The sequence below is a fragment of the Lissotriton vulgaris genome, chromosome 3_1 (genome assembly GCF_964263255.1).
Source record: "Lissotriton vulgaris chromosome 3_1, aLisVul1.2, whole genome shotgun sequence".
NCBI classification, from domain to species: Eukaryota; Metazoa; Chordata; class Amphibia; order Caudata; family Salamandridae; genus Lissotriton; species Lissotriton vulgaris.
In genome coordinates, this window is record NC_141689.1 from 1,250,880,984 (window position 1) to 1,250,896,470 (window position 15,487).

Consider the following 15,487-nt stretch of genomic DNA (forward strand, 5'->3'; position numbering starts at 1 on the left):
CTGTCAACAAAAACATTCTCCTAAACACCCTCTCTCAATGTACAGGCATCAATGGTACTGTCCTTCAGTCGTTCGCTTCATACCTGAACCATGGATCTCACAAAACGTTAAGAAACAATTCAACCTCACCAGCAGTATCAGTCCCACAAGGAGTCCCCCAAGGATCAATCCTATTGCCTGCCTTGTTCAACCTCTATATGGAATATCCTGAAACGTGCCAGAATTGCCTACCGCCTCTATGCAGATGAAACCCACCTCTACATTAAAATCTTGTCATTTAAAGACATCCAACAACTAAACAACACTCTCTACATGGTACAATCCTGGCTGACCTACAACAACTTGAGCTTAACCACAACAAAATCAAACTCCTCATCAAACCAAAAGGAAAGTCCTAATCTGCCCAAAACTGGCTTGACAATCTAACTGCACTAACCTGTAAACTAGCTTAGTCAAGTCACTAGGGATTACATTTGACTGAAATCTAAACATGAAAGACCATATCAATGCCTCAACAAAAAGTGCCTTCTTCACGTTGAAACACCAAAAGGAAATCAAACCCTGCATCCCCCTCGAAAAGCTAAAGAGCAGTGCAATCCCTAGTCCTCTACAAGATGGACTTTGGTAACACAACGATCACTGGTACCCCAAAAATCTACCTTATCCCTGTGAAATTCACAAACAACACAGCAGCTAGACTCCTCTTCAAGGAGAGCCACTATGACCATATCTCTCCCACACTTAAAAAACTCAATTGGCTACCAATCAAAGGGAAAAGTATATTCAAAACATCCTGCATAACCCACAAAGCTCTCTACACAGAAAAACTCATCTACCTCACAAACTATCAAAAGCTGGCCGAAAGAGACCTTTGCGAAGCTCAAACACTCTACTGATTTTACCCAAATTCAAGAAAGAAAAATCCTCACCCGTTCATTCTCTGGGAATGCGTCTAGAATTTGGAATGCTCTGCCACAGGATCTACGAAACACTCAGTCATTCCTACACTTCAGAAAACAAAACAAACTACTTCTCCTCAACAAATACCTGAACCCTGCTTCCTAAAATAACCAATGTCCTTCGATACTCGTCTCTCCTAACCCTCAAAGATTCTGAACATTGCTACCTCTGAAAATAACTGTACATTTACTCCCCCTACCCCTGTATCAACCTACCATCACTACCTGCGAACTATTTCACCCATCTACTACACCATCTATTGTATATCTTTACCCTGTAGTTTTCTTTTATGTATTCCCTCTAAATGTTGCTGCGCAAACTCTGTAAAGTGCTCGGATACCTTCGGGTCGGGTTTGTGCTATATAAAACTCAAAAAAAAAATACTTTTCCTTTTGTTGTGCAGCAACAAGAGACATCAGATGGGGGGCATGTTTGTGCTTAGTTAATAGCCCCTTAACATTTAGTTCACTTTCCCTTCTGGCCCTTTCAAGGGTGCCTTGTGCACTGGTTATCCTCAGGTGTGATCACCTGGAGAAGGCAGTGTAGGCATGCACCTGAACCAGGAACAGCAGGTAAGCATTGACATGGTGGAGGAATGGGCGACACAAAACAGCATTGGGACTTCCTCAAAAGATGGAGGATAGAATAGGCTTCTCATTATGAAGTAAACACCCAATCCTTATTACCTATTAATGTTTACATCTATGTCCGGAACAGGCATCTTCACCCTCCCTTCCTATAGTATCGTATAGCCGTGCATGGAGAGATCAAAACTAGTCACAGAATTTCTAACAATTTTCCATCAGATACACCATGAGAGGTGGGGGCAAGAATTTATTGTGCTAGACCAGATACTTCTTGATCTGCAGATACTGCAAGTACTATCTGTCTTTCCTACATTTGTGCGATAAAAACACCATCATGTCCCGTGGTTCTGACCTTGTAATGTCCACTGGGTGGTGTACGCCGAAAGTATAGTCTTGCAAAGTGAAAGCAGTGGATCTTAGTGCGGGAGGAGATGAGACTCAACATTCCTGGAGTAATAACAGAGCCAATGTGGCTCTCAATTAGGATATTGTTGCCTGCAATGGGGCTCGCCACAATGGCCATGAACAGCCCAGACGCTCTCCATGTACAGTACCGGCTCTACCCACTCAAGTGAATGAGAGCTGAGGATTACAGTCATACCTCTATGCATTGATTGGAGAACACCTGGGCCTTAAGTTATCCCTATGCAGACATGTACATGCATTTATAAATCACCTATGCTGCATCCAATTTCCAAATCGCCCAGTATCCAAGGTATATGAGATGTTAAAAAAAGTTAATGCTCCTGTTAGATATGGCAACAGGCTCATTGGCACATGAGATGAGACCACTGCTTAATTTGTGCCGATGGTGTTAGATGGTGAGCACTGGAAAACGTTTGTGGGGATTGGGGCTTATTTGTTATCCTCAGAAGTGGACCCAGAGGAAGAGAAATGGAGGCAACAAAGGAGGAAGAGAAAGATGGAAAAACAGTGACAAAGGCACAAAGAAGGGATGAAAAACCTATAGAGATAGTAGGTGTAGTGGGTTGGCATGAGGTGGACTCAAAACTAGTAAGCAGTATTTGTATTCTACAACCCCGGGTCAAAGCTGTGACAGTGGTGAGCCACTAAGAAAATCTTTGGCTTCCTGAAAAAACTTTTTTACAAATGAGACACTAACATCAACATATCCTTCAATTTGTAAGTGAAGTAAATGTGAGGCTAAAAGAAGCCTATTCGAGGTTCCACCTGCAGGAGGGAAAATTGGGAAAGAAACATATTAAACATCCAACCATGAGGCTCAGGTGCCTGTCGCCTCTCCAAGCTGCAAGCAACAGCGAATCTCATTTGGTAGCCATTTTGAATTGTGAAGGCGATGATTGTGTATACTCAAGGAACATAAGGGTGTGGAACAGAGTTGTTTTCAAACCAGTGATGGTGTCAAACAATGTGCAGGCAGACTACAGGTAAATACGACGACTGCACTGGATATGAGTAGATGTTGTCTTCCGGGGCGGAGGGGGGTCACTATTAGTTGGTGTAGCTTGGAGATCCTGCTCAATTTCATAAAGAATGACATATGGGTTTTACTCCACATTATGCCAGGGTCTGGCTTCACCACATTATCTTGGGAAGTTGAAGACTCCTTCTGGGGATGTAGTCATAATCAGCTTTCGAATCTATGGATCTGCAGAATCCGGCATACACCAAGGTTTGCCGCTCTGCCAAACGCAAAATAACACCAAACTTAAAAGAAAGTGCACTGCATTTCCCACCTTCTAGATTATATTACTCCATAAACATTCCATATATAAATGGTACTAGCTCTTGGGCAACGGATCAAATTTCACATCCGGGACAACGGTGGTATGTTGTCGGTCAATGTGCTGTAACATGACGGACAAAAACAATGCACCTCAGAACTAGGCAAAAGATCGCTGAGAAATGAAGAAAGTTTGATCTTAATGTCGAAGGATCTTTGCAAACATGCCTATTTTGATGACTAAATGGCATTCTTGTTCAAAGTTTAAGTGGCAAGGTAATCATTTATTTAAAAAGTGACCGAGTACACTGCAGTGTAGGAAAACAAAACAGCAAACATGGCTCTCTTGTTGACGTGTGTTACCTCGTCAGCCGTAGGAACCTGTTGTCATGGTATGCTATGCATAAGCTCCTTCTCCAACTGGGATTAATGTTCTATCAGACGTTAGGTATCACATTTGACCCACATTTTGCTTCTTATAACCCTCTGATGCTCAGTATTTTTCATACCGCTAGTGTCAGTCATTGTCCAGTTGGGGTTTTAATGTCTTCAACAATTCCAAACACTTTTGCCTTTCTTGCAAGAGTACGATTGTGGAAGTGTTTAGTGGTATTTTCAACAACGGTATCCAGACTCTACTGGACTACTGCCTTTTGGTCTCTGACTCACGTGATTGCATTAACTCCAAAACACACCAGCCTACTGGCCTCCAATGAGGATTCTGTAACAGCCCATCAACCCAACTGTCTGAACTTGCTATTGCCCTTAAGTGGTGTGGTTGAGACGCTTAGCATGTGCCTGTGTATGGTAAACCTCCGCTCTCTAGCATCGCTGTGATTTCCATGGTTCGTCATCTGGCACTATCCAGATGCTGAAGATGGTTCATGCCCTGCTTGCTTAGCCTGCTCATGCATGACTAGGACAAAGTCTCAACCAAACGTCCTTAGTCTACCCTATGCCTTCAAGTAGCGCCTTGTCCTGCTGACAATTTGGGCTGGATGAAATCCTTGAAGATGCCTCCTTGACCCTACAAATATGGTAATCTTGTTTCAGGGCAATCCTGTAAAGAATTGTTCCCAAATGGAACCCAGCTAAGATCACACCTTCTAGCAAAGGATTTTTTATTTATTTTATAAAATGTGTGCACTGCAGTGCACATTATGCTGTTTGCTACACATGGACACATACGTGCACGTGCTCTATGCACAGGCATGAGCCTCCGTGCATGACCAGTAGCTGGGATTGTACCCTATGTTTAGCAAAGAAACGTTTAACTTAAAAATACAGTTTGATTTTCTACCTTTAAGAGTAGAATAGGAAGTGAGAACCCCCCCCCCAAAAAAAAAAAAACACAACATGATTGTCTTATCACTCTTCCATTTCAAGAAAGATCAGGGAGCCTCTAAACTGACAAGGGCCACCATGTTGCCTTCCACTGGCAGATTCTTTACTCACAAACCCCTCCACACCATCTATATGCCCGATTTTGAGCTGCCTCTCCACCCAGATCCTGCCCCCTTATGTCTCAGGGGACAGCACTCCTTAGCTCTCACCGAGGCATAGGCTATGCCCATACCTAAACCTACATGAACAGCCAATCTGAATTGTTGGGTATTCTGTGGTAATTCAAACCCTGTATGTCTCTTTTCACCTGCTCCGTTGTATTCCACTAAAAAGAGGAGGAAGGAGGCCTTTAGGGGTTCTGTGACAGCTAGACAAGGAGTAGCGACAAATAAAAAACTGAGAGGCACTTTTGATTCCTAATACGGATATACATATATATAACAAGATTAATTATCTGCATTTTGCTTTCACAGGCAATGCAGACAAAAAACAGTGGTTCTGTCGGGTATAAAGCAATTTCTTTGCCATGTTATAAATCTAAATATTCTTTACATATTTCACATCATCAACAATGAATGTACAATATGCAAGAACACACAACACAAATCTTAATTTAAAAGATTTTTCTTATTATAGATATCTTGCATGTATCAATCAATTGAAAAGTGGCTGTCTGAGACAGAAATTACATGAAATCACATACAAGGTGAAATGCTTAGGTGACTGGTAGTGACAAGTGATGACCGTGCTTTACAAAGATATGGGGGGATGACATATTAACATACAAAACATAAATTCTCAAAAGTCCATTTTTTAATTCAATATTCACAACAAACAAAACTATTCTTCTTTCTTGTGTTGTGACTTTCCATGGACGGATTAACAACACAACGTCGACGTTTTGACCCTAAAGTGTAGTGCAGACTTAATTGCATCTGGAATGGTTAATCACCGAGCTGAGACAGAGGCAGGCGCTATCTGAACAGCTCTCAGGTGATGGCTACGGCGGCACACATCCCTTATTTCTCCACCAGCTGGTGAAGAAATTCCACATTAATTGCTGAAGATTTCCCCGATAAAGGATACCACTGGAAGGGTGTCGGCTGACACCCCGTCCTCATAAGCTACTGAAGATACCTCTAGCCCTTCAAGTTCTCAGACTGTCCTTCATTTCCCTTGTCCTGATGAAGACCTGTTACAGATGCAATTAAGTCTGCAATACACTTTCGGGTCGAAACGTTGACGTTGTGTTGGCAATCCGTCCATGGAAAGTCACAACACAAGAAAGGAGAATAGTTTTGTTTGTTGTGACTATTGAATTCAAAAATAGACTGATGAGAATTTATGTTTTGTATGTTAATATGTCATCCCCCCCATATCTTTGTAAAGCACGGTCATCACTTGTCACTACCAGTCACCTAAGCATTTCACCTTGTATGTGATTTCATGTAATTTCTGTCTCAGACAGCCACTTTTCAATTGATTGATACATGCAAGATATGTATAATAAGAAAAATCTTTTAAATTAAGAGTTGTGTTGTGTGTTCTTGCATATTGTGCATACATTGTTGATGATGTGAAATACGTAAAGAATATTTAGATTTATAACAGCAAAGAAATTGCTTTATAACCAACAGAACCACTGTTTTTTTCTAACTTTAGAACCCAGGTTCTGAGGGTCACTGGGTTACCCCATTATAATTAATTGTCCACAGGCAATGCAGACAACGGTTTAATTTCCCAATTCGTGGCATGCTGGGTTAGTAATGCAGCACACCATGCACTGCTAGAGGCATGCTGAAACAACTGCAGTGAGCGCTTCATTTCACTGCCCCTAGCTGGTATCAGGTGACATCAGAGTGTTCACCTCCATATATACTGCTTGTGCACCCTTAATATCAACATCAGAATATCTATGGGACACAGTATCAAGAACAGAATATCGAAAATTAAATATCAACAGGTAGGGAAGTATAGATTTCCTATACAAAACTCAACAGATGTACTGTGTAGATATGTGTGGATATATCTATCTATCTATCTATCTATCTATCTATATATATATATATATATATATATATATATATATATATATATATATATATATATATATATATACACACATATACAAATCTTCATGGTACATAGATATGGAGTTATGAATAGCAAATCCATACGTCCCCATATGCACTTATCTTTCTGTATTTTTCCCTTGATATTCTGTCTTCGATATTCTTGTACCACAATACTCTGGGGGTCGATGTTCAGTAGTACAACCTCCAAGAAGGCAGTGTGCTCAAGTACTTCACTAGAGAAGCAAAATCCACATTTACGTGCAGTTGACTGCACATTCAAGAGGCATCTGTGCCCCCAAAGTGGTAATCTGGAACATCCTGAAAAGGTGTCAACTGAGATAAGACATACTGACAATAAGATTGGGGCAGTTTTCAGGTGTTTCTATGTGCCTGTTGCTCTGATGCATGGGACGAGCCAGAACTGTAACTGCTGACGTAAATTGGTCTCCCCAAAAATCTGTGTATTAAATGTGGAACTCTTTCACCAGCATTGGAACTACACTTACACTGCACTTTTGCACCCTAGGAGCAGCCTTGACTTACAGATGCACATTTCCGGAAGAGATTCCATTGAATGAAGATTTTGTAGTGAATGTGAAAATGTAGGCAGGAGAAAGAAACTTGAAAGCTTTGTATGTCTCTTTAAATGTACCTCTAACTGATGCTAATAGCAACCGTTGTGCACCTAAAACCTTTCATCTCTTTTTGGTTTTACTGGACTTACACCGGTCTGTAAACTTCCAATACTTTTATGAGGACAGAACAGGTAGTACTTAGCGCTTTTAAAGGAAATATAGAAGTGCAGGTACTCACTATTTAGTGTACTTGCTTGCTCCAGGGCAGTGCTGGTACTGTCCCATTAAATGTATTGCAGCAGTGCTGAGAAGTGTAGGCACTCTACCTTTCAAACTGAAGAAGCGCAGGTACTCAGTACTGGACAGCACCTGCTCATTTTAAGCCCTGCTACTTAAATACTCGGAGGGCTTTGGGACAGTGGGGACACAATTTTCTATTTGACACTAAAAGAAAAGGATTTATACCGAAAAAACCTACCTCATTGGGCAGTCAGAGACACAAGTACATCACCAAGACATCAGCTTAAGCAGGAGTTAAAAAGTTGTCAGAGGTGCAGCTTCACTCACCTCTCAAAATGACTTGCTGTGATTTGGAATAAAAGTGCAGTATGGTGGCATGCAACTAATAATGAGATCTAAATATGCTTTTAATTACACACATTTCCAGACAGGGGGTAGAGTGCATGGTCTCACCTGGCCGTCTCCTTCCACTCCATCTCGTGCCCATCCACCGCCAGGAGTTCGTCCAGTTCGGTGAAGAGCTGTGGGGGGGCCGGGCTGTCATCTTCTTCGCCCAAGATGAAGCGGATCCTCTCGGCGGCGGGGGAGACTGTGGAGGTGAAAATACTGCGGTTAACGGCCTGGTTGATGATCACTGAGGTCCGGCTCGTCAATTTCATGTTCTCGGTGTAGCCATTGAGCTGGTTCTCCAGGCATTCTTTTTCATTGGACATCCTACACTCCCCCCTGACAGCCTGCCCTGACAGCCTCCACTGACAAGTGGAACTTGTGTCTGCACAGAGCAGTCCAAGGACCAACAGCCTCAGGGGAAGAGAGTACGAGGACGATTGCAGCCAATATAAGTTAGTTGCCTCTACCCTTCGCTGGGGGACCTTTGGCACTCTCTCCAATTGAGGCTTGCAACTCTGTTTTTTTATACAGCACAAAACCAGTTCGAGCCACACTGGGATTGGGCACAAGCAGAGGGCAGAAGCATCCCACCCCGGCTCCCCCTCCCTTCCCCACTCCCCCCCCCCCCCCCCCGCACTCCCTCCCCTTCGGCTTCTCCCCTCTCCCCCTCCTCTTGCAAACTCAACTTATTTTTATTGGCTTCCACAACACCTGTAACCTCCTGGGCTCATTACAATTAAGGGAATGTTTAACAAACGTGTGTCTATTCTTTACATGAAGACTGTGCCTGAATATATTCAGTCAGGCTTCAGTGAACTTGAAAAACAACGCAGAGTCCAATACTGCCCCCTTGAACCAAACGCCAATTGCTTTTTCAAAACTAGGCAGACTGGCTATTACCTAATATTACTCCTTCTGATATGCAGGACGACCTGTGTTTAAAAAACAGCCTGACTGGGTAATATGGCCGATTTCATATTAACACTGAAGTCAGTAAATGCAAGTATAACAAGTGGTCGAGAGTTTGTAGATCAAGGTTTTTAATTAAGAATGCGAAATAAACTGATGTTCTTTATTTCAACAAGAGAGGCATTTAACAATGTATGCATATCTGGGTTAAAATAATCATAAAACACTATGAGTTAACCGAGTAACGTTCCTTGAAGGGAAAGAAAACGTGTATTGCTGTTTGTCAAACACAAAGATATACACACAGAGACACACACACACACAAATACACACACAGACACAACCTTTACTAACTAGACATTAAGATTAAATGCACGAGAAAGAAGAGTTGCTATGTCGGTACAAAAGGATCGCAAATTCCATGAAAAAGAATCATTAGAAGGCACTTTACGGAGGTTTCCTGCAGCGCCTGAATTAGAAAGTAGTGCCTCCAAACGAAGCTGATGTCTGCCAGGTGCCGTAATCCATGTTTAATGCATGCTTTCTGTATGGTTTCATACCCACGGTCAAATTCATCTTCTCACTCGAAGACTGGCCTGGAGCCGGGGTCGTTTAAATGACCTGCGTCGTTAACAGCGCTTTATTTGTGCCGGTGTTGAGCATCAAGAGACTTACCTTTTTTTATTATTAGGCTGTGATTCAAGATTAGGCTCTCGCTGCAGTCAGTAATCCACATTATTTCACAGCACTGGTGGCGTGCTCCCAAGAAAACCTGCTGTCAAAGAAAGACCCAGGGACCCAGTCTACCGAGTACATCTCGAGGAGTCGATGCCAAAAAACACGAATTCCTATTCGCAGCACATGAGCACTCCGGAAACTCGATTTCAGAACAAAGGCCTGGTTCTCAGGACAATGGTGATGAGGTTAGCATAAGGTGATTAACATTGGCACTGCTTGAACAGAGTGTAGTGAGGGGTGGAAGAGGTGTCTCCGATTACCATGGAGGGTCTGCATAGGTCTTGGGAGTTACTTGGTCGAGTGGCAGCGAATAAGGCAGACTCCTGTGCGCAGATCCGGGTACATGCGTGGGATCTGTGTATAAGGACCCCTGCACCAGATCACTGTGCATATGTATTTGCAGGTGGCTGGGATTTCTCCATGCAGGGTCTTTGCATGGGGGCTCTCTCTGGATAACTGGGGGGGGGGGGGGGGGGGGGTATCTTTGGAGTGTTTATCTATGTGTGGTACTTTCTCGGCTGGCGTCCTATTTCTTTTTTCTTTTGGACCGGTTCCTTGTGTAACTGGAGCTATCTATGTGTTTGGGGGTGCCCTATATCTAAAGATGTCTATCTGTGAGTTTAAGAGCCAGCATGTGTGGGTGCTCCTATGCCAGTAAGGGCCCGTGCCATTAGTCTTGTCCTCTGTGTGTTGAGAGTTCCCATAAGTGTGGGTTAATGATTTGAGCCCTGACCATGGGCGCCATTTTGGAGTTTTTCACTCTATCTTTTGGCAAAATTACATATAGGAGCTAAAATTGGAAATGTTACACTTTTTAATATCCCTTTACTTTTTTCCTATGATCTGAACACATCTTCATAAAACTTGCCAAGCCAAAACTTAGCTAAACTGTGGCAACAGACTGCAAATCCATTCACAGGGTGAAAAGATATAGGAAAATCAAAAAAAGCCTTTTCACTGGAAACATGTCTCAACCATAACTACACAGTGGCTATCACCACTGTCTATACAACTATAAATATGTATATATATTGTGCCTATGGTCCAGTGGGTAGCTGGTATCCACTGGACCATAGGCTGTCCCCCTGGTACAGGATTCGAAGCACCGGGAGGCATGTGGGCCATATTGGATTTGGCACTCTGCAGTACCTTTGGGACCCTAGAAAGCATTTATAATCGACAGCACTGTGCTGTCGTCAGCCCAAAGGAGCCGCGTCTCTTCGAGACCTGCAGATTTTTTATTCTGGTTTTTACCTGATCCCTGGGGCCCCATGAACCCAATTGCAGCTCCGTACTTTAGAATTATAGATCTGACTACATTTTGTTGGGCTACTGAATTTTAAGACTTCTCCAGCATATTTAGATTTTACTTTGAACGAGTGACCTTCTATATTTGCGCCTAAGAGAGTCTGAGGATTCCTTATCCACGTGCCATCTATCATACTTGTCTGAGAATGTGGCTTACCAACAATTGGTTGTCAACTTGAGTTGAGCATTGACCCTGCCTGCAGGTAGGTGGCCCCCACCAGCCGCCACACGGTCCTCTGGTGTAGCTGCCCCCGCTGGATCCTTGCTCCTGCTGACTGGTGTGACGTGAGTCCTCCTAGGCTCTCCTAGCCCGTGTTCTGTACTACTGCTTTTATGCCCTTCTTGTGCCCTCTTCCCCCGTTTTTGCTTCTGTAACCCCTCTCCCTCGTTCTGAATTGTGCTCCCCTTCATTGCTGCCTGGTTTCTGTTTTTTTCCCCCTTGCTTCTGCCGTTTTTCCTCTGTGCCCCTCTTCCCCCCTTCTTGCCTTCTGTGTCCTATTTTCCTGCCGCTGCGTCCCTGCGGGCCCGCCCCCCGCTGTCCCATTCGCCACCCCGCTCCCGCCTCCCAGCTGCTCCTCCCTCCCTCTGCCCCTGATATGGAGGCCGCGCAGCAGGCGCGCCTAAGACAAGCCCGTCTGCGCCCGTCCGCGCCTGGACTGCACCCAGCGCCAGAACCTCTGGCCCTCGCCGGAGCCAGGGAACTCGACTGAGATACGACTCCGTCACCCTCAACACACTCAACACCGGCCGACGACCCGCCTGCTACCGAGTAACCCGAAGCGAACCCACGGACCCTTCGCCTGCCAAGCCTGCAAATTCAGGTGCTTTCGATCCTACACCCCGCCCACCGTACACAGCAACAACAACAACCACCTCAAGTACATCCTTCTCAACACCCGCTCCGTCCACAAGCACGCCCTCCAACTCTGGGACCTCCTCGATACAACAGCAGCAGACGTCGCTTTCCTCACGGAAACCTGGATGAACGCCTCCTCAGCCCCCGACATCGCCATAGCCATCCCGGACGGCTACAAAATTACCCGGAAGGACCGCGCCAACAAAACTGGAGGAGGAATCGCCATCATCTACAGGAACACCATCAACGTCACGACCAGCGCCAAAGACACCCTCTCCGCCGCCAAACAACCTACACTTCCAGATCCACACCGACCCCCAAACCCCCAAAGCTCATCTACAGACCCCCGGGCCCACGCACACAATTCAGCGAAACCATCGCCGACCTCATCAGCCCACACGCCCCTAGCCTCACCAGAATACATCCTCCTAGGGGACTTGAACTTCCACCAGGAGAAAAATAACAACAACAACACCACCACCCTGCTCGACAACCTCGACAACCTCGGACTCAAGCAACTGGTAGACACGCCCACCCACCTCGCTGGCCACACGCTCAACCCCATCTTCTCCGCCAGCAACCACGTCTCCTTCAGCCACTCCACCGGAGTACACTGGACCGACCACAGCTGCATCCACTTCACCTTCAAGAAGACCACATCCCACCACCATGCACAACAGATCCCCCGCAGATGCTGGAGCAAAGTCACCACAGACCAGCTAACCAAGTCACTGAGCCAGAACCCACCAATCGACACCCCTGACACCAACGACACAGCCCGCAACCTCGCACAGTGGATCACCAACTGCGCAAACGACCTCGAGCCACTGAAGAACACCCCAGGCAAGACCAACAACAGGAAAACCTCATGGTTCACAGACGCCCTCAAAACCGCAAAGAAATCATGCTGATCCCTTGAAAAAACCTGGCGCCATGAACGGTCATCTGAGAACATGACAGCCCTCAAGAGCGCCATCCACGAATACCACCAGATGATCCGCACTACCAAAAGGACATTGTTCAAAGAGCGACTGGACAACAACACCCACAACAGCAAGGAACTTTTCAGCATCGTCAAAGAGCTCTCCAACCCCAGCGCCAGCAACAACGACATCACACCATCGCAAGACCTCTGCAACTCCCTCGCCACGTTCTTCCACAGCTAGATCGCAGATATACACAACAGTTTTGGACCCGAGACCCCACCTCCAGTCACCAAACCAACAACCCCCACCACCACCCTCAGCGCTTGGACCTCCATCAGCACGGAAGACACCACCCACATAATGAACACCATCCACTCTGGCTCCCCCTCCGACCTATGCCCTCATCATATCTTCAACGAAGCCGACACCAACATCACACCCCACCTCCGGAACATCATAAACAACTCCTTCATGTCAGCCACCTTCCCTTAGAGCTGGAAACATGCGGAGATCAACGCCCTTCTGAAGAAACCCACAACGGACCCCAAAGACCTCAAGAACTTCCGCCCCATCTCTCTTCTCCCCTTCCCGGCTAAAGTCATCGAGAAGACCGTCAATAAACAGCTGACCACATTCCTCGAGGCAAACAACTCGCTCGACCCATCCCAGTCTGGATTTCGAGTCAACCACAGCACCGAGACCGCCCTCATCGCAGTCACCGACGACATCAGAGCCCTGATGGACAACGGGGAAACAGCAGCTCTCATCCTCCTGGACCTCTCGGCAGCCTTCGATACCGTCTGCCAGCGCACCCTAATAACTCGCCTCTACCACACTGGGATACAAGGAAAGGCCCTGGACTGGATCAGCTCGCTCCTCTCCAACGGAACCCAGAGAGTCCGCCTCCCGCCCTAACGCTCCGCGGCCACCGAGATCATCTGCGGCGTACCCCAAGGCTCCTCGCTCAGCTCAACCCTCTTCAATATCTACATGAGCCCCCTCGCCAACATCGCACGCAAACACAACATCAACATCATCTCCTACACCGACGACACCCAAGTGATACTCTCCCTCACCAAAGACCCAGCCACCGTCAAAACCAACCTCCAGGAAGGAATGAAAGACGTTGCGGAATGGATGAAGCACAGCCGTCTAAATCTCAACTCCAACAAGACGGAGGTCCTCATCCTCGGACAATCCCCATCTGCCTGGGACGACTCCTGGTGGCCCACGGCGCTGGGCACCAAACCGACACCCACGGACCATGCACGCAACCTGGGATTCATCCTGGAATCCTCCCTCATGATGACCAAACAAGTCAACGCCGTCTCATCCTCATGTTTCAACACCCTGTGCATACTCCGAAAGATCTTCCAGTGGATCCCCACCGAAACCAGAAAGACGGTCACCCAGGCCCTCGTCACGAACCACAGCCAAACTTCAGAATCGACTTCAGCGCATACAGAACGCCTCCGCACGACTAATCCTCGACATCCCTCGCCACAACCACATATCCGCACACCTGAGAAACCTGCACTGGCTCCCCGTCAACAAAAGGATCACGTTCAGGTTGCTCACCCTGCCACACAAAGCGCTCCAAAACATGGGCCCCGCATACCTCAACAACCGCCTCTCATTCTGCACCCCCACCCGCCAGCTCCGCTCCGCCAGCCTCGCCACCGTCCGACGGATTCGCAGAACCACCACTGGTGGAAGATCATTCAATCATCCACCTACCTGGCCGCCAAAACATGGAACTCCCTACCCACACACCTATGATTGACCCAGGACCATCTCACCTTCGGGAAACACCTCAACACCTGGCTATTCGAGCAGTAACAGCACCTTCCCCCCCCCGACCCCCCCCCCCCCCCCAGCGCCTTGAGACCCTCACGGGTGAGTAGCGTGCTCCATAAATGAAATGTCATTGATTGATTGATTGATTGAGCACCCCGCGCAGTCTTATAACAAGTGAGAGTGCATCGCTTGCAGATGGCTTTCTGCCACTGAACATGTTGCTTACAGACAGCGCCCTGATGAAGGATATGTTTATCTTCCAGTTACTTCCGAAACGCGCGTAGGTGCATTTCTGTTAATTAATACACTAATGTTGAACATTTAATTAAATTGAACACAAGTATAGAATGAATAATTGTTGTTCGTTTTCTCTGTGAATGTCTTTTTTTGTGATGTATGTTTATTAATCACTTGCTTTTGTATAGTCTTAGTTTCAGGATGGTCTGTGAGTTCTGTTATTTGCACTGTGTTACACTTTATGTTTTGTATGTAAGTGTTTAATTATAGTGTTGTTGTTGGTGCTCAATTTAATACATGAAAATATTCTAATATATGCTCTTGACTTACTGTGTTTCTGAATAAGGAATATCCATTTATAAAAGAAAAAAAAAATATTGAATATATTTTTGTACTTTGGATAAATAAACTTTAAAAACCATGGGTCTATTACAGAACAGTTTATATGTCATGGACGGACTGCAATTAACTATATGGTATTGTTTTGGAGAAGTTTTGTTGTTGTTTACCTTGGTGCATAGTCATTCCTATGTAAACACACACGGATTTTGACACAAATCTCTATCAGAAAAAGCCAGTAGACAGGAATTTGTGCCAAAACCTTACAACTCCTGCAGATAGGTATTACAAGAAATGTCCTAATTTCTCCTCGTTTTTCCAACCATGCGAGTGTACTAAATTTTACAGCACACATACAAAGTGGGATACACCTTAAAGAATGTTTTTGTCCTGGAAGGGGCTCCTTGCAGTACAATACCAATGCTTTTGAAAAAGCACGTCCCTATGCACTATGGCACAATGATAAGCACATTGGTGCATGGCTGCCAAAGTGCACCAGGA

At 45.6% G+C, this 15,487-nt stretch overlaps 1 protein-coding gene across 5 annotated transcripts in view; it reads right to left on the reverse strand.

Moving 5' to 3' along the window:
* Positions 1-15,487, reverse strand: part of SLC4A4 (solute carrier family 4 member 4) — a 710,971-nt gene that overhangs the window by 253,980 nt on the left and 441,504 nt on the right. For all 5 annotated transcript variants that reach the window (XM_086961758.1, XM_086961762.1, XM_086961760.1 and 2 more), the window contains one exon: positions 7,940-8,075. In XM_086961758.1, the coding sequence (XP_086817884.1) occupies positions 7,940-8,075 (136 nt within the window). The remainder of the gene's footprint in view (positions 1-7,939; positions 8,076-15,487) is intronic.